This window comes from Geotrypetes seraphini, chromosome 2 (genome assembly GCF_902459505.1).
Source record: "Geotrypetes seraphini chromosome 2, aGeoSer1.1, whole genome shotgun sequence".
Lineage (NCBI taxonomy): Eukaryota > Metazoa > Chordata > Amphibia > Gymnophiona > Dermophiidae > Geotrypetes > Geotrypetes seraphini.
The window spans coordinates 333,683,100-333,702,835 of NC_047085.1; the positions used below are offsets into that span (position 1 = coordinate 333,683,100).

Below are 19,736 nucleotides of genomic sequence, written 5' to 3' on the forward strand. Positions count from 1 at the left end.
GCACCTCTTCCTCCTTCCCTCACTCCCCTGTTCCAGCAGCACTTGTCCCTCTCACCTTCTGCCTCCCAATCCGGCAGCAACTCCCTTCTTCCTGTTCTTCTCCCAGTCCAGCAGCACTTCTTTTTCAATCACCCCTCCTGGTCTCAAAAGCATAAGCTCATCTCTTTTTCTGCCCCCTCCTCCCAGCAGCAGCTCCTCTCACTTTCTGGCCCTCCCCTAATCTGTGTTTATTCGTCTGAAATGCTGCTGGCCTAACAGTGCAGTGGATTCAGCAAGCTGCTTGCCTGCCTCCAAGATTTCACTAGGCCGTAACCCGCCTTTGAAGAAAGAGGAAGCTACATCACTGGACTTGGGACCTTTACTGGCAAAGACCCGGAGGCAGGCTGAATTGCTGCACTGCTAAACCGGCAACATTGCAGGCAAGTAAACATAGATTAGGGGAGGGCAAAGTGAAAGCTATTATTTTTCCATTGTGGAGGGAGAAGGAAGGCAGGCAGGAGCGGGAAGTTTTCCGGGTCAGCTGCTGGCACAATGCAGGACCCACTGTTGGCGTCCTGTGGCCGTGGCAGCCGAGTGGACAGGTCTGAGCCCAAACTGTGTGGTTTTGGTTTATAACCCTGCGCTGTTCCCTGTGACCCTGGGCAAGTCACTTATTCCTCCACTGCCCCAGGTACATTAGATAGATTGTGAGTAGAGAATGACACGGTGGTGGTTTACCCGCGGCCACCGCATTTTAGCCGCGGGTCACCCGCCGAAAACGGGGAAGAAAACTAGCAGTCGCTGCGGCGACGGGGACAAGGCCATTCACCGCCCGCGGGGCGGTGAATGGTCTTGTCCCCCGCAGTGAGGCATGAAGGATCGCGCGGTCCCCGCAGCTCACACCCGCCCGCCCAATCGATTCCAGTGTCCAGCCAGCTCTCTCCCCTCTCCTCACCCCAGTCCGCAGATCCTCCTCCTCGGCGACCCGCATGCTACCAGAGAGCCGCGCACACCCGCCGCTGCTCAGCCTCGATCTTCTGCTCTGACGCAACCGGAAACAGGAAGTTGCAGCAGAGCAGAAGATCGAACACTGAGCAGCCGCGCGTGTGCGGCTCCCTGGGAAAGCGCGCAGGTTGCCGAAAAAGAAAACCCACAAACCAAGGTGAGGAGAAGGGAGAGAGCCGGCCAAACACCAGGATCGACCGGGCAGGCAGGTAGTGGCCGCGGGGACCGTGCGATCGCTAGTGTTCCCGGCTCAAATTGGAAGGAGGGAGTGAAAGGAAAAAGGCTTATATGGATGCAGCGGGGACGGTGACGGGGCGGTGAATGGGATGGCAGTGGCGGTGACGGGGCGGTGAAAGGGATGGCGGTGACGGTGACGGGGCGGTGAAGGGATCGGCGGTGACGGGGCTGTGCAGAGGATGGTGGGCCGGTGACGGGGCGGTGACGGGGACAGATTTTTTCCCCGTGTCATTCTCTAATTGTGAGCCCACCAGGACTGATAGGGAAAATGCTTGAAGTACCTGTATATAAAACCGCTTTGAGTGTGGTTGTATAATTACAAAAAGGCAGTATACAAATCTTTCCCTTTCCTTTGCCCTTGTACAGTTTAATAAATAGGAGACCACACGTGTTTCCTCCTGTGACCAAATTCAGCTCCTGGAAATGCCTTTTAAAAAGAGCAGGCAAAACTGTATGCATTGCTGAACACATACATTCCATTATTCCCAGTAAGGGTGGGCTCTAATCACAGGACCCATGTACATACGGAAAATGCTGTTTTACTCCCTCTCCTTCCTATGTTTAATCATAACTTCAAATATAGTATTTACATAGCTATAATTACAGTCAATATCATCTTAGATCATATGTCAAAATAATATTCAACCTATGTGAGAAAATCAAAGATTATATTGTCAGAAAAATAATACAAAACTGACAGACTCAATTATTTTAACCCACTAATATTTAAGAAAGCTATAGCTTAGTGATTCCCCCGCAAAGAAATGACTGCCTGGCTTTCCTTCAAGCGTTATTTAAATTTAGTTCTCTTCCATGTTATAATAATGGCTGCTGTCAGGCAGTAAACAGCTTTCGTTGCTGATTAAATATCAAAGCTGAACTCCAGTGCTTTATTTGCAGTGGAAATGTTTATTATTCTACACAGTCCTTGAAAATAGACATTATCACTTAATGATGCCACATTTTGTTACTATTCTTATTATGAGAATATTATGAAAGAAAATATTGTGAGAAAAGGCTAAGATGAAGAAATATAACAAAGCCAGGCTCAAGGAGCACTTTCCCCAAATTTTATTCCCACTCCCTTCCCTCCCTCATCTATTTCCTCCTCCCATATGAAGGAAGCAGCAGCAGTTCTGTCAGTGATAGTAACAGCAGTGAGCTCAGGAACTTGTGTGTAATATGTCAGCCCTCTAGATGGATTTTCAATCTAATACAGGGGTTCTCAGGACACACCTTGTCACTCTAATTTTTCAGGGTACCCACAATGACTGGGCTGTGAGCTCCTTGGTTAACAGAAATCTCAAAAAGGAGGAAGGGCAGGGACTGTGAACACTCACTGACTGCCATTACTGAGCAAGGATCACAGTGAAGGTCCGGAGGAAAGGAGAGCGGCCCTCTTTTCTCACTCTACCCACAGAGGAAAGCAGAAATCAGAGACGACAAAAGGTCTAAATATAATTTTTAAAAATCTTTTTTTTTTCTTTATGATAAAGTAGTATTGTATTGTGGTAGGGCTGGGGCGGGGTGGGGCAGGGTCATGTGTCCTCTTTTTGTCTTCACAAATATGATAACCCTAACCTTCAAGAATGGAGAATGGGGTCAGATGATGGGCCTTCTAGGCTTCACATACATGATTGTTGGAACATGCCATGCAATGCTCCTCACATGGCCTGGTACAGATGGCAGTGGGTTGCTTGCAGGGAGGATTGGGGGGAGGAGGAGTGGCCAACATAGCCTAGGTGGATTATGAGCTGGGGTGGGCCTGGGGCCTACAGGTGACATTGTGGCCTCTGTGTTGGTAACCATGTGGAAACAACATTAAACAGTTCTCTAGCTGTAACAGATCTGAAGTAGAGAATAACACGGGGAAAAAAATCTGTCCCCATCACTGCCCCGTCCCCGGACCACCATCCCCTTCACCACCCTGTCACTGCCATCCCCTTCACCGCCCCGTCCCCGCAGTATCACAGCTTCAAACAGGTTGCGAAGTCTTGCCGGCTCGGCTGATCTTGGATTCCCTCGCGATAAGCTCAACCGGACTTCGACGAAAAGAAAGAAACACCCCCCTCCCCCCAGAACCCTGGGCAGGCAAGCAGAAGGAAAGTGTGGGGACGCTGGTCATATAAGAATTAAGAAAATAACAAGGATTGAAATAGCCTACAGGCATAAGTGGTGGAGACTAGTATATTAACAGGACTCACTGTCTTGACGCCAATGATTCCCCCGCAGTACACACAGCACTCTCGATGCCAACGATTCCCCCACAATGCACAGCCAACACCTCGTTTTCCAACTCTGCTCCGCAACTCACTCAGAACTCACTCTCGACGCCAATGATTCCCCTGCAGTAGGTGGCGGCAGCAGCAGCAGCACCTCATTTTCCAAACCTGCTCTGTGATTCGCTACTGCTGCACAGCACCCACCACATGGGTTTTAAAATGTGTGCGGCAGTAGCGATTGGGTCATAGTTTTGGTGGAAGAGAAGGGAGAAGACCCAATTGGGAGCTTTAGGGGGAAGAGTCAAGGCAAAGGAAGAACTGAAGTGAACACAAAGACGGCACAGCATCGACGAGGACAGCATAGCCACCAGGACATAGAAGGGCCACCCACAATGAGTTGATGACACAGTATAAAGTGGTAAGCAGTGAAGGGATGCTTTCAATTGTGGGGACGAGGCTTGTCACTGATCCCGTGAGCGGTGAAAAGTTTTGTCTCCATGCCTGCGGTGACTCAGGCTTTAGCATCTCCATAGTTGCGGGTAAACTGCGGCCCCCGTGACTTGCTGCGGGTTTTCTTCACCGTGTCATTCTCTAATCTGAAGCTTCAGGGGCAATTGAAAACACCAACCAAACACCAAAACTCCAGGCTCTGTGGGCTTTATTTCAAAGCCTAGCCAGGGAAACTCTCACCATAGTCAGGTTCAGCACCTCTTCATCCCAACTTTTTAAACAAACATTCAGTAAATGGTCACATATAGCAAACAGCCCCAGAGGTCTCAGCAACACATGCAGAGCACAAGCTACAGATTGTCAACTTCCCCACCCCCCCAAAAAAAATATACATATATATTATCTACGTATCTTAAATCCATAGCATCCATTCCATTGGAGTATATTTCTTGAGGACTTGGCAGCCAATCCAGAGCCTTTTCTTTTTCTCTTTCCCAGGGAACAGGCAATTGGGAGGAACTTCCTTATATATTCTCCTTTCAGTTGCCCCTAATCTTAGGACAGAGAGCATTATTTTATTTTGTCCCAACTTCAGGCTTCAGGCTAACTTAGGCAGCAGAACACTGATGCACCTGCATTGTCCATGCAGTAAGTCTCTCCTGGATCCCGGCTAGCTTCTTGATTCTTTTCTCCTCTCCTTAGGCCTTGGCAGCTGCCAGCTACGTACAGTGCAAAACGTTGGAGGAGAAAGGAGGCTCTTTTTGCTCGACACACAACATGCCCCAGAAGGTGACTGGTGTTACCTGAGCTGACCTCTACTGGTGCATGCTGTGAATCTGTGATAACCGTGGGTGCTGAGTGCTGCAGCATTGGGTCTGGAACTCTGAGTCCATCAATCAGTGGCATGCCTAGCATATTTGACACCCAGGGCCAATCGTTTCTAAACACTCTCTCCTCTTTATTGCTTATGTTATGGTGCTATTTTTATGATGTACATTATGCTTATGTATTTGTTGGATTGTACCATGAGGTTTGCAATGTTTTGATTTTTGTAAAACTCAATAAAAATCTTATTGAACTAAACACTCTCTTTTCTAAATGAAAAAATATTTTTTACTAATAATCCACGAGTCACACATAAGAAAAGGCAGCATGTTAACCTTTGACAGTGAGCACTTGAACATCAATACACCCATTGCAAAACTAAATAAACCAGATTAGTACAGATCAGTTCTGCACAGTCAATGCCAACAGAAAAGTATTTCTTTTTTCGCACACACAGAATACACGCATGCTCAGTTAGTGACTGAACTAAGTATGTGAACTGAGCTTGATGTGGGAGTGCCAGCAGCAGTGGCTGAAGCACTCCACCAACTTCTGTGCTGCTGAGGCAGCACAGGTGGGGACTTGCGTAGTGAACCTCTTTGGCTGGCAGGGCTTGAGCATCCCTGCCAGCAAAGGTGTATTGTAATCAGGGTAAATCTGCTATTGAAAAACTGCTCACCCTCCCGGCAGGCAAAAGTACCCAATAATGATTCTTTGAGTTTCTGTGGCTGTCCAGATCAAATGCTTCGCTTTGACTGCAGTGGCTCTTTGTCCTGAAGCTGCTGCCCTAGGTGAGTACCTAGTCCTGCTTATTGAATGGGCCAGCCCTGAAGAGCTCATAACCAGAGTTATCGCACCTTCATAGACTGCACATAATTCAGAATGCAGCAGTCAGATTGATTTTCAATTTAAAGAAGTATGATCATGTCACTGATTTTTATCATCGATTGCACTGGCTTCCAGTTGAGGCACGGGTTCAATTTAAGCTCAGCTGTATTTGTTTTAAGGCACTAACAGGCTCAATTCCTGAGTATCATATGGAATCTTTTATTATTACAAACTCTAAACAGCCTAGAAAAACCCATTCATTGTTTTCATTCCCCTGTGTAAAGGGATGTAAATACAAGAAATTTCAAGAATGATTACTATCTTTTAGGGCAGCCTCATGGACAAGGGATTTAACTCATATATTCATATTCCCAATTTCGTATCAACAATTTCGATGTGCCTTAAAAACGTATCTTTTTAGGGAATACTTCGGAAGTTAGAAATTGGGTGTTTATTCATTTGTATTACTAGTCTTTGTGAACCGCATAGAACTTGATGGTATTTGCGGTATACAAGTGAGTTTTTTTATTATGTTATGTATGTGACGGAAAAGTTTTTATTATCATTTATGTCCTTCATATCCAGGCATAATTCATCTAAGCAGCTCACATATTACATACATAACAATTCCCAATACAACATATACAGTAAATGAACCATCAGGACTACTGACAGTAGCCAAATACAAGCATAAATAAAATTATCTTCACAAATGTCTTAAATTGAATAAAATTTAAATGCACTCTCAAGGCAGAGGAGTAATAAGCTGAGAAGCAGGGAAGCCAGCATTCAAATCCCACTGCTGTGATGTTGGGCAAATCACTTCATCCTCCATTGCTTTAGGCACCAATTTACAATGTAGGCATGTTAGGGATAAAAAAAAATATCCACTGTACCAGAATGTAATGTGCCTTGTACTAATACTGAAAGAGCAATTCTGTTTTTCAGGGGTTACTAAATTGCTCAATCAAGGCCTTGCAACTAGTACAGAACACTACTGCTTGGCTACTTTTGTTTTGTAATATGAATGGGCTGAGCGGTATCCTCACCATCACTAGGCTCCTCTGCTCATATTTTTATAAGCTGATTGAGATCAAGCTTACTAAGAGTTTGACTTTTGCTAGCATTCCTTCCCTTGAATCCTGCCTAAAAGCTCCAAATGGAGCACTTCTTTCCAGGTTCTTTGTTCTGGAAGTCTTGTTTTCAAATCCCTTTTTCACTCAGGGTGAATAGAGACTCCCAGATATCTTTGCTGTATCCATATGCAAATGAGCTCCTTCTTCTGATGCCCGGGGTTGGAGAGGTTGTTACTATATGTAATGTAACACTGTGAATGTTAAACTGAGCTCTCTGTGAATATAAAACTAAGCAAATAAATTACTAAAAATATTTTTTATTTGGGGGGGGTTAAAAATTATCAGCCCCGGGTATCACATACCCTAGGTATGCCACTGTGTATGTGCCATTATTCTAAACCAGTGTCTCTCAAACTTTCCAGCTTCCACTCTTGGTCCCTTCTAAGCCTTTATCTATATTCATCATAGTCTTAATCCCTTACCAGCCCTATCTCCTTACCTGTCACATAATCTCTCCTGATATCCAGCCTTTCTTCTTTTTCTTACCCCTTACTCAAATTCTTCCTCTTGCACCCCTTCACAAATCTGTCCCTTTTGTCTGCCTCATATTCCTTCCATACTACTTTGTCCCTTTACACTGCCTCCTAACCTTTTCCCAGCCTCTCTAGATTCTTCACACCATCTCTCCATTGTTACTCTTCCAATTCCTTCTTTCTCCAGATACTCTTCCCATACGATACCATATTGATTCTTGTATCCCGCAAGTGTCAGCTAGGAATTATTGTGGCTTACATTATATTAGAAATAATACAGAGGTGTAGATGTCCTACAGATGATTGCTTTAGAATAGATCAGTGCAGTGAAGAGGATAGATGTATTTTCAGCGCCTTTCTGAACTGGAAGTAAGTAGGGAGCTTACATAAGCTGCTCGGGAGGCTGTTCCAGATTTTGGGGCCCTGGAATTCAAAGGTGGACTCACTCCTCATCCTCCCTCCACTCACCCTTGTCTTGAAATCTTGACCTTCTTTAACGCCCCCTTTCTCATTCCTCCATCTCTTGATTGGACCCCCTTTGAACACCCTCCTTCTCATCCCTCCCTCTTGACTAACCTCTTTTTACAGCTTCTTTCCCCAATCTGCGCCCCTTCTCATCTACTCACTCCCTTTCTGTCTCCTCTCTAACCAGTTGTTAAACTCTTGCTCTGTTTCTCTCTCTTCACTATGATCTTTTCTCACTTCCTCCAGCCAACTTGACCTATTTTTCACCCTTTCTTCTCTCTACTCAAGCAGCGAACCAGACCACCACCTCTCCAACATACTGATACCAATGGCTGATTACAAAACACTCCGAAGGGAAATAAAAACCCTGCAATTGAGAAAATTTATGAAGAAAAACTAATACCTCACCTTAACAATCCCCAATCTTATAAATTCCTAGCTTAAACTTAGACATGTGATTAGTATCCTATCGTGTAATTCTCCTGGAAATGTCCAGCTCTCCTCTTTTGAAATCCACCTAGAACTGCAAGGTATTGGCGGAATAGAAGTCCACTAATGTAATGTACTCAGACTTGTTGCCCCCCCTTTCCTCTCATCAGAATCCTTTCTTATTTCCCACTCTAACCTGGCCTACTTTATTTCCTCTTTCTGCAGGCTGCTACACCTCATCTGCCTGCAGCACTTCTAGCAGCTCAGTATGGCTGTATATGAAACTCCAACTAGACCACGGGTGGACAACTCCGGTCCTCGAGGGCTGAAATCCAGTCGGGTTTTCAGGATTTCCCCAATGAATATGCATTGAAAGCAGTACGTGCAAATAGATCTCATACATATTCATTGGGGAAATCCTGAAAACCCGACTAGATTCCAGCCCTTGAGGACCGGAGCTGCCCACCCCTGAACTAGACAGACAGCAGGAAATCCTCTTAATCCTGGTCTTCTGCTGTGGAGCCAATTTCCTGCAATGACCCATGACATCTCATAAATCATTGTAAGACTAGCACTGCAGTGCCTGACCTGGTCCATGTCTTGAGCTGGCCCTGATTAAACAGGCAACCAAGAAAAAGCACTAGACATGGACACACATTAGTGAACCATAAAACTTTATTCAGAAGGACAAGACATGACGCTTGTTTCAGCAACGGCACCTGTGTCAAGGGTCTCAAATCTACTATGAGAATAAAGTGGTACATATATAACAGAGTGTTATAATCTGCAAGCATTGCACCCATTGTGCAATCCAGTTGTCTCTCATTAAATATGAAAGACTGTGAATCACAACGATGTTTATCATAGCAAATAAAGGCATTGACTAGATCAGCTAGGAACCTCATCACTTTTTGTTGAAGATGCCAGAAGCAGTGCTGAGATTCCTAGCTGATTACGTTGATGCCTTTAATTGCTGTGACGAACATTGTTGTGATTCACAGACTTTTATAGTTAATGTACTAGCCTCTGAAGAAGGCACTTTGGGCTAAAACGTGGGTCCATGGTGGGTTCTGTGATTACACATGATTATGCAATAAATGTATGTCAAACAGATGTGTCTTCCAGGTGGAGAGTCTGTTGACTGTACTTGTATGTAGAGTTTTTGTTTCCTTTGTGATGGGGCCAGGGGTAAGCCTAGCGCCGGCTCCTGCTCCCAGGTGCAAGTATCAGTGCTCTTTGGAGAACCACTCTGGAATAAGCACAGCAGAGGAAAAGGACCCCCCTTCCCCCAAACAAACCAACTTTCCACCAATAATTTCCAGGTCCAAGTTTTATTATCCAGTTCAGTTTGCAGTAGTTCTAATATAGCCACACCGACTGATGATGCTTGGAAGAGATTTATCACACACAAAAGTTCTCCCTACAGCCACTTTTTGTATCAATCAGAAAAACCCAAAAAACTCAAAACAAGTCCCTTTTAATCCGGGTTTCTTTCTCACAGTTCGGCTGCCCTGCTTTGCACAATTCTGGGCAGCATTTTGGTTTCAATAACTTATATACAAAAGCCCCGAGGACCAGCCAGCCCTGGGCTTTAGCTCCACTCTTTTTAGGCTTGGCACAATTATTGTATTGAGCCCACTGTTTCTTCAGGAAGTTCTCCCCACCTGACTGCCTGAAGTATAAATACCCCCACAACCCTTCTTATTTCTAGGCAGTGGGATGGGAACCATCCACCCTTGTTTTAATGGTCTAAGATTCCCTTCCCAAAAGTTCCCACTATCAGGGATGTGAAATGTCAGGTCACTGAATCCACTCCAGGCTTTATTTCTCCTTCTAAGGTTAATTAGCATTACCCATCCCCCACTCACTATGCTTTGCTTGCATACAGAGATTCTGGTTTAATTTCTGCTACTAACCAATCCTCACATCAAACTCTCATTCATTATACAGTTCCACCTAAGGACAGAAATGTTTCCTTTAGACCAGGGATCTCAAATAGAGGTCTGCACGGGAACGGGGATCGCGGGGATCCCGCGGGTCCCGCGGGGATCCCGCGGGTTCCCCCCCTGGCCCACGGGACTCCCACGGGGACGCCCCCTGGCCCACGGGACTCCCACGGGGATGCCCCCCTGACCCACGGGACTCCCACGGGGACGCCCCCTTGCCCATGGGACTCCCACGGGGATGAAAACAACCTACCTAAATTCTGGCGATGCAAGTCTGGCGTCGCGTCGGGAAATAGCCATGTTGAGCAGTGAGCTCAGCACGTACACAGATGAAAGCCTTGCTTGCTGATTGGTCCGGCGGCCCCGCCCCACCGTGCCGCCGGACCAATCAGCAAGCAAGGCTTTCATCTGTGTACGTGCTGAGCTCACTGCTCAACATGGCTATTTCCCGACGCGGGCATTAGGCTGTTTTTTGTCATTTCGGGTGGGGGATGGCAGCGGCAGCAGCAGCCTGAAAAAGAAATCATCCTGGCCGGGTTCGGTGTCATGCTCCGGAGCTTCTACAGCCTTCCTATCTCCCTCTCCCTTCGGCAACTCAGCAGCAACGATCGACACAAGCTTCTGGCGTCGGGGCCTACCCTCTGCGAGTCCCGCTTGTTTCAACTTCCTTTTTCCACAAAGGCGGGACTCGTAGAGGGAAGGCCTCGATGTCGGCAGCTTGTCTTGATCACCGCTGCTGACGAGTTGCTTAAGAGAGCCGCGGAGCAGGGGGGTGTTGCCAGGTGCAGGTAGAAGGGAGAGGGCCAGATGCAGGACTCGTGGGTGAGGGAGGAGAAGAGAGAGGGGAGAGAAACAAAAGGAAATATTTCATACTGGGCTGGGCCGGAGTGGAGAGAGGGTGGAAAGATTCTGGCTACAGGGTGCATTAACAAAGGAAAAAGGGGGAAAGCTGAAAATGGAGATAGTGACACAAAGAAGAGAAAGGGTAAGCAGGACCTTCTGAATAAGGATAGAGATACAGAGGGGACATAGAAGTAATGCTGAAAAAGTGTGTGTGTGGGGGGGGGGAGATAAAGACATTGAAAGGGCAAATGGTGAATATGGGGTAAAGACAAGGACAGAGACAAATGAAGATTCTGAAAAAGTGGTGAGATAGGGATATAGGTGAGATGGACACAAAGAAGGGTGATGCTGGAAAATAGGTGGAATGGTAATTCTGACAGACACAGAAGGGAAATGCTGGATCAAGGAGAGATGGGGCTCAGGCTGGATGGAATGAGGAGAAATGCCTTGTTGGCCCGGAACTTCCTCTCCTACGTCAGAATTGACGTCAGGGAGCGGAATGCTGGTCAGCGCGACGCTTCTGCAGGGAAAGCTTGGGACAGCGGTGGCTTGGGGACTATTCCCCGATGGCGGTGGCAGCAAACCGAGTGGCTTGGGGGAGGGCACTGAGAAAGAAAGAAAGGGGGCAGACAGAGACAGAAAGAAGGGGGAACAGGGAGACAGAAAGAAAAAGTTGGGGGAGAGAATGAGGTCTGGAGGAGAGGAAACATACAGGAGGCTGAAAGAAAGGAAGAAAGATTGGATGCACAGTCAGAAGAAGAAAGTGCAACCAGAGACTCATGAAATCACCAAACAGCAAAGGTAGGAAAAATGATTTTATTTTCAATTTAGTGATCAAAATGTGTCTGTTTTGAGAATTTATATCTGCTGTCTATATTTTGCACTATGGCTCCCTTTTACTAAACCGCAATATTGTTTTTTAGCGCAGGGAGCCTATGAGCATTGAGAGCAGCGCGAGGCATTCAGCGTAACTCCCTGTGCTAAAACCTACTATTGTGGTTTAGTAAAAAGGGAGGGGGTGTATTTGTCTATTTTTGTATTTTGTTACCGAGGTGACATTGCATAGAGTCATCTGCCTTGGGAAATGTATATGGCAGATATCTTTGTTTTGTGTTCAAAAGAAAAGGAAATGCATTTCTGGTTTTATTTCTACAGTGTTGAAGTACTTGTTGGCCCTTGCTGTGACTGGTGGGGATCCCCAAGCACCGCCAGCAGAGGACCTCCTCTAGAGATGGTCAGAACTCCCCTCCACCAAGCGCAGCAGTCGCTGGCAGCATCCATGAGCCACTGAGGTGCCAGCATCTGTGACTCAGGGACGCTACTGCTGCCTGCCAAGCTTGGCAAAAGGGACCCCAGGCCAACTGCAAAGGAAGTCCTCAGCTGACAGTTTGTGGGTTCTCATCAGCTGAGTATTTATATTTTATATTTACATTAGAGGTTCTGGTAGAAACCCATTTACAAAGTATGTATTCTTCCCAATTAATATTTCCAAATTAATAGTCTTTTTGCTTATTTGTAAATGGGTCTCTACCAGAGCCTTTAATTCAGTAGCATAATTAAATAAAATAACTATTTCTGAAGTTTATAGGGAAGGATGGTGACGGAGGGGATTCCTCGCGGGGACGGGTGGGGACGGAGGGGATTCCTCGCGGGGACGGGTGGGGACGGAGGGGATTCCTCGCGGGGACGGGTGGGGACGGAGGGATTCCTCACGGGGACGGGTGGGGACGGAGGGATTCCTCACGGGGACGGGTGGGGATGGGTGGGATTTTGGCGGGGACGGGTGGGGACGGGTGGGATTTCTGTCCCCGCGCAACTCTCTAATCTCAAAGTCCCTCCTTGAGGGCCACAATCCAGTTGGGTTTTCAGGATTTCCCCCAATGAATATGCACTGAAAGCAGTGCATGTACATAGATCTCATGCATATTCATTGGGGAAATCCTGAAAAACCGACTGGATTTTGGTCCTCAAGGAGGGACTTTGAGACCCCTGCTTTAGACCATTGTTACAGAACAAACTTTCATTCCCTTACCCTACCCAGTACCTTACTGACTCATGCTGCATGCAGACATAGAGTCTAAGGTTTCTGGGCTACAGTCCATTTCATTCCCCTCAGAGATATAGCCCTCTACTTCCATAAGAGACTCCTCACTCTCTGAAGCTGGGTACAAGCTATCCTCTGGAGCAGCATTGGGCCAACCCTGCTCATGGAACTTTTCCCTTCCAATTAGCCTCTGTTTAAGAAGCAGAGTTTTGTCAGTATGGAAGTGCTGTGGAACTGAGGGTTTCTTAGCAGAAGGCAGTAAGATAGAGCTCCTAGCCTTCAGTTCTGTGTTCTGTGGGGAACGTCCTTCCCTCCAGGTTCCTAATTGCTTGTGTGTGTTCTCAGCTGGCTTTGATTTATTCTGCTGTGCAACTTTCACTGGTGCTCTAGCTACGTTCTGCCTGTCAGCTCAAGTTTCAAGTTTATTCAAGTATTTGATTAAACGCTTATTCAAAGATACAAAGCAATTTACAAAATGTTAAAAAATAACATAGAGAACGAATAAATATTTTGACAAGTTGGACATACTTGGCTAATTAACGAGTATACTAGGGTTTTGACAGGTTAGACATACATGACTAATTAACGAGTATACATGGGTTAGTTGGCACACTAGAGCCCCAAGGAACAATAGGAAGGGGGGGAGAAATATAATTGTTATAGAAAAGAAATACTTAATGTAAGTACAAAAGGGAATAGGGAACCCTTGCTGTGTCAGATTGCCTGACCAGAGGTTTTACTGGAGAATTAACAGATGGTTTATAAAAGGGATTATAGTGGATTGGAATAGGTATTCTGTTCTTCTCGGCTATCCCTTCTCTGTTTTGCCCTGCCTGTCTGATCTTAGCACTGGGAACAGAGTTAATGGGCAGCTTCCTTGGCTTAGGAATAGGCACATTTTGTTTAGTGGCAGGGTTTAAAGCAGGTTTTAAGCCAGTGACAGGGGCTTCCCTGTCACACCTTTCAATACCTTTGTACTGCCCATTTCTTCCATTTTCTCCCAGGGCAATTATAAACAACTTATTTTACCCAGTAGTCTTGGAGAAATGCTTCATATATCAGGTTCCTGCAAGAGAGACATAAGATTTGGCAGTAAATGGGCCTGTACCCTATTTTGTCCTTACCTTTGATAGCAGCTAAATATCCTCGTAGTTCTCTCTGAAGCCTGGTACCTTCTGCCTGTAGAAATACAGAAATAAATAGATTATTAGAAAGTACCTCACCTTTCAAGACCCTTCTCTGCACCCCTTGGTGGATGGCACCATTGGTTAAGAACACCTGGCTTAGTTTATAAACCCAGTTGGGCAGTGATATAACTATAATATCTAAACTGCAGCTTGAGCTCAGATTTGGAAAAGGCAAGCAATTAAATTTTCACCTCACTGATTTTATGGAAACCTGTTATCCTGAGGTACCTGATGCTGTTAACACTTTAGGAGGCCGCATTTTAGCAAACTTTTGATTTTTTCATTTTCCTGTCCTCACCAGATAAAAATAAGAAGTAATCATAGCATTTCCCACTTCATCTGAAGCTTTCCGTGATTGTACATTAACATGCAAATAGATTCCTTCCTAACACATTGGAGATTGTCATATTATATGTACACTGGGCTAGCAGCTGGATTTGCTAAATGAGAACTTTTTAGCTTCTGTAGTTTAACACATCAGAAGGGGGTGCTCCTAATTTTTATTTTATTTTTTTTACTAGTTCCAGCACAAAATATGTTTCTTCCCATTTTCTCAGTGAAATCACTTGTTTATCTTCTGGTGCACTGTAGAAGAAAAGCAGCTATATGCTCAGAGATGTGTAAAAAATACAGTTGTTCCAAATTTTGGTACACTAGTCTGAAAAGCATTTGGGCTACATCCACAACAGCAAAACATTTTAGACTTTTAATGAGGCCTGATTTACCAGTGCATTTCTATAAAGCAAAACATTTTCACAATCTGTTACAAAGGCATAAAAGAAGGCATAAGCAAAATCATCAACAAAATTTACAAGTGTCTTTTGAACTTAGACATAGCTTCAATACTTAAAATAAACATTTGAGCAACCCTGTCTTTTAAATTCCCCTCTGCCTCTAGAAAAATGTGCTAGCATTTTAACACCTAATCCTTCTCCTTCCCTTCTTAACCGTGCTCTCCTTTCCTTGCTTCTGTCAATTTCCTTCTCTCTTTTCTACCTCCAGTCTCTATGAGATGTCCCTCCTCTCTTCCTCTTCTGCTGTTGTAATTCTTTCCACTATGTCTTTTCAGGAACTGCCGAGTGGAACAGGTTTCCAGAATATAGCAAGCAACAAAAAGATTTGTGTAAATTTAAAAAAATTGTTAAAGCATCATCTGTTTTGTAAGATGAAGTGTGATGGTTGATGTTTTTTTACATGAATTGCCAAGAAGCAGTCAAAGTCAATAGGTTCTTAAAGGGGGGCAAACCTGCTTAACAAAGCACCTGAGCAACAATATTTTAATAAATATATTAATAAATTTAATATGTGAAATGAGGTGGCTTCAGTGTGTAAGGTCAGTGAAAGGAGAAGAATCTCCAGTGCTTAGCATATGAGACACAGATTCGCCAACCCGTGCCCGCACACCATCACTGGACACCTCTCGGGTGCTCAAAATAACTAATTATATAAATAACTTAAACAGTGATGTAAATACATTTATCAATCACTAATGCTGCCCTCCCGCCTTGATTATAGACCAATGGACTTAAGATCAAGCTAAGTCTGAGTTTACGTTTTGGAGTTGGCTGGTGGGTTCTTCTAGTGGGACTCCTACTTTTCTTAAGCACTTGTGTGACTGATAAATATATTTACATCACTATTTAAGTTATTTATATAATTAGTTATTTTGAGAACCCGAGAGGTGTCCAGTGATGGTGTGCGGGCACGGGTTGGCGAATCTGTGTCTCATATGCTAAGCGCTGGAGATTCTTCTCCCTTCGCTGACCTTACACACTGAAGCCACCTCGTTTCACATATTAAATTTATTAATATATTTATTAAAATACTGTTGCTCAGATGCTTTTTTAAGCAGGTTTGTCCCCCTTTAAGAACCTATTGACTTTGCTTCTTAGAGTTTCTTTTAAAGTATCTACAGTAGTATTTTTGGGGGAACAACTTACTATTGTATTCGTTTTACATGAATTGGCAATTTTGATGTTTTTTGACATGTTTGTTTTAACCTAAAAACATAAGAATTGCCATACTGGGTCAGACCAAAAGTCCATCAAGCTCAGTATCCTTTTTCCAACAGTGGCCAACCCAGGTCCCAAGTACCTAGCTAGATCCCAAGTAATAAAACAAATTTTATGCTGCTTATCCTAGAAATAAGAAGTGGATTTCTCTAAGCCTTCTCAATAATAGCCTATGGACTTCTCTTTTAGGAAATTAGCCAAGCCTTTTTTAAACCCCACTAAGCTAACTGATTTCACCACATTCTCTGGCAACGAATTCCAGAGTTTAATTACTTGCTGTGTGATGAAATATTATCTCTGGTTTGTTTTAAATCTACTATTTAGTAGCTTCATCACATGCTCCCTAGTCCTAGTATTTTTGGAAAGAGTGAACAAGTGATTCACATCTACCCTTTCTGTTTTATTTTGATTATTTTTTAATTATGTATGTTTGGTTGTAATCCGCCTTGTTTAAAGGTGGAATATAAATAACAAACTATAAACTACATGCTGCCTCTCCTCTCTTCTCATTCCTTCCTTTGTCCTACTTTTCTTCTTTCCCAACCCCTCATTCCAACTTTCCATCCTTCTACTGTTTCTCCTCATTCCCTGACTCCAAAGTAAAATTGGCAGGTTCTCCTCACTCCAGTGCATTCTCCTAACAGCAAAGGTTGCAAGGCCTGGCTGTATATCCTTCTCTAGGGGACACTCGATAAAGTTACAGGGAAATAGTTTTAAAACCAATTGGAGGAAATTTTTTTTTTCACTCAGAGAATAGTTAAGCTCTGGAACGTGTTGCCAGAGGATGTGGTAAGAGCGGATAGCGTAGCTGGTTTTAAGAAAGGCTTGGACAAGTTCCTGGAGGAAAAGTCCATAGTCTGTTATTGAGAAAGACATGGGGGAAGCCATTGCTTGCCCTAGATCGGTAGTATGGAATATTGCTACTCCTTGAGTTTGGGCCAGGTACTAGTGACCTGGATTGGCCACCGTGAAAACGGGCAACTGGGCTTGATGGACCATTGGTCTGACCCAGTAAGGCTATTCTTATGTTCTCCTTGCTTCCACTAGGGATATTTTATTTCTAAGGAAAGAGGGAAGAAAACAACCCTGAACCACTGCAGCATCCATTGGTTATGGTACTTCCTGAGGCTATAGATATAATGAGTAACCAAATCTAAAGGCAGAAAAATATCGCTGTGGGAGTAATTTAATAACTGGATGTCAAGTTTGACAATTCAAAAACCTATTTTATAAAGGCAACATAGCTACCGTATTTTCACGCATATAACGCGCGCGTTATATGCGTTTTTACCTACCGCGCATACCCCTCACGCGTTATACGCGTGAGCGCGGTATACAAAAATTTTTTTACATAGTTCCCACCCCGCCCGACGTCCGATTCACCCCCCCAGCAGGACCACTCGCACCCCCACCCTGAACGACCGCTCGCACGCGCTCCCACCCGCACCCGCATCCACGATCGGAGCAAGAGGGAGCCCAAGCCCTCTTGCCCGGCCGACTCCCCAACTCCCCGACAATATCGGGCCAGGAGGGAGCCCAAACCCTCCTGGCCACGGCGACCCCCTACCCCCACCCCGCACTACATTACGGGCAGGAGGGATCCCAGGCCCTCCTGCCCTCGACGCAAACCCCCCTCCCTCCAACGACCGCCCCCCCCCCCCAAGAACCTCCGACCGCCCCCCCAGCCGACCCGCGACCCGCCTGGCCGATCCCCACGACACCCCCACCCCCCTTCCCCGTACCTTTGGTAGTTGGCCGGACAGACGGGAGCCAATCCCACCTGTCCGGCAGGCAGCCAACGACGGAATGAGGCCGGATTGGCCCATCCGTCTCAAAGCTCCGCCTACTGGTGGGGCCTAAGGCGCGTGGGCCAATCAGAATAGGCCCTGGAGCCTTAGGTCCCACCTGGGGGCGCGGCCTGAGGCACATGGGCCCAACCCGACGGATAGTCGGGACAGCGCACGGAGAGTCGGGGAGGGCGAAAGGAGAGTCGGGGTGGCCAGAGGAGAGTCGGGGCGGGCGAAAGGACAGTCGGGCTGCATGCGCAGTATACCCGTGAGCGCGGTATACAAAAGTTTTTGTACATAAAATCGTGGTTTCTGCGCGCTATACCCGTGTGCGCGTTTTACACGGGTGCGCGTTATCTGCGTGAAAATACGGTACTTGTGTGCCTTTATAAAACAGGTTCCAAGAACCAGCCCCACAAATGCACAAATTTGCCCCTGCTCTAAAGATAATGGAATTTGTCCATGAATTCTATGATTTTATTCATACAGTATATTTCATAAAATTTTTACACACCCCAGTGACATGCAGATTGCATAAAAACAGGTGACTCTTTTCTCCCACCCACTTTTTACACATATATACCCCCCGCAAGATTTTAGAACAGTCATTTTTTACATAAAAAACAAGATTTACACATGGAAGAAGCTTTTATTAAATACTCCCCAGTAGGGATAATTCTATAAAGAGAGTGCTACCATTTATGCGCTGATGCCTCAGTTCTATAAATGGCGCCTAAAATGAGAGCACAAAGAGACATGGCGCATAGTTAGATGCTGTTTATAGAATTGTATATAAATTATGCAACGTTTCTCCTATTGTTTCAACCCAAAACCTTAAAGACAGTCAAGGATTGATATACTTCCGTATGCTCAGAGGTGTGTAACTCTCTAGGAAGGCTTGTCCACCCTCCTCGTGGAGTTTTATTTTCCAGTCATTGCATATAGTTTGCGTATTCAATCAAAAGCTGTGTTTGTGTTTTGTGGACTGGTTGAGTTATAAAAAAATTCTTTATACTTATTAAACTCACATTGACCTACAGATAAGGCTAAATTCACTTATCTTGGATGTTACCCTGACTAAATGATTGTTTATAGAATCATGCCTAGTGGCCAGGGCAGGATTAACCAATACGCCAAGTAGGCATGTGCCTAGGGCCCGAAATGGTCAGAGGGGCCTGATGAAGAAAGGCATCAACATTGTTTTTTCCAAACGGCGATGGGCTCCTCCAGCATCGATAAGCAATGCGGGCCCCCCCGATCGGCAATGTGCCCCCCCCCCATTGACGGAAAGTAAGACAAGCAAGCAACGCAGGTAAGAAAGGCAACAGGAACTGTAATTGTGCAAGCGGTGCTGCTTGCCCAAAGTTTCCCTCTGACGCAGCTTTCTGTTTCCGCCTGGGTGAAAGGTGGGGTGGGGCGGGGCAGGGGGGCCCAGTGTACTTGTGTGCTTAGGGGCCCTCGCCGAATTAATCCTGCCCTGCTAGTGGCGCCTAAATTGGACTTAAGTACTGGTAGATGTCAAAACCTTAGGCACCCTCTATTTATGCCAGGGTTTTCTTGGCCTAAATACCGGCACCTAAGATAGGTGCCTACCAGGTCTAAGTCTAATTTAGGAGCCTAAATGCAAAACACACCCATAATCTTCCCTCGATCCACCCTTAACCACGCCCATTTTCTAATAAGCGCCTTGGACTAGGTGCCTAGCTGAAAGTACTAGGCACCTACTGAGTCCTAGATTGGCTAGGCATGATAATAGATGCCTAACTTTGGGCATCTTTTGGAATCTGATCCTTAATGCACACATGATAGAATACTACCACTACTACTATTTATCATTTCTAGAGCTGAAAGGCATATGCAGCGCTGTA

General features: G+C 45.4%; 1 protein-coding gene across 1 annotated transcript in view; it reads right to left on the reverse strand.

The window, feature by feature from the left end:
• Nucleotides 1–19,736, reverse strand: part of AMPH (amphiphysin) — a 285,388-nt gene that overhangs the window by 147,589 nt on the left and 118,063 nt on the right. Inside the window, exon 3 of the mRNA XM_033930240.1 lies at nt 14,007–14,061. Within this exon, the coding sequence (XP_033786131.1) occupies nt 14,007–14,061 (55 nt within the window). The remainder of the gene's footprint in view (nt 1–14,006; nt 14,062–19,736) is intronic.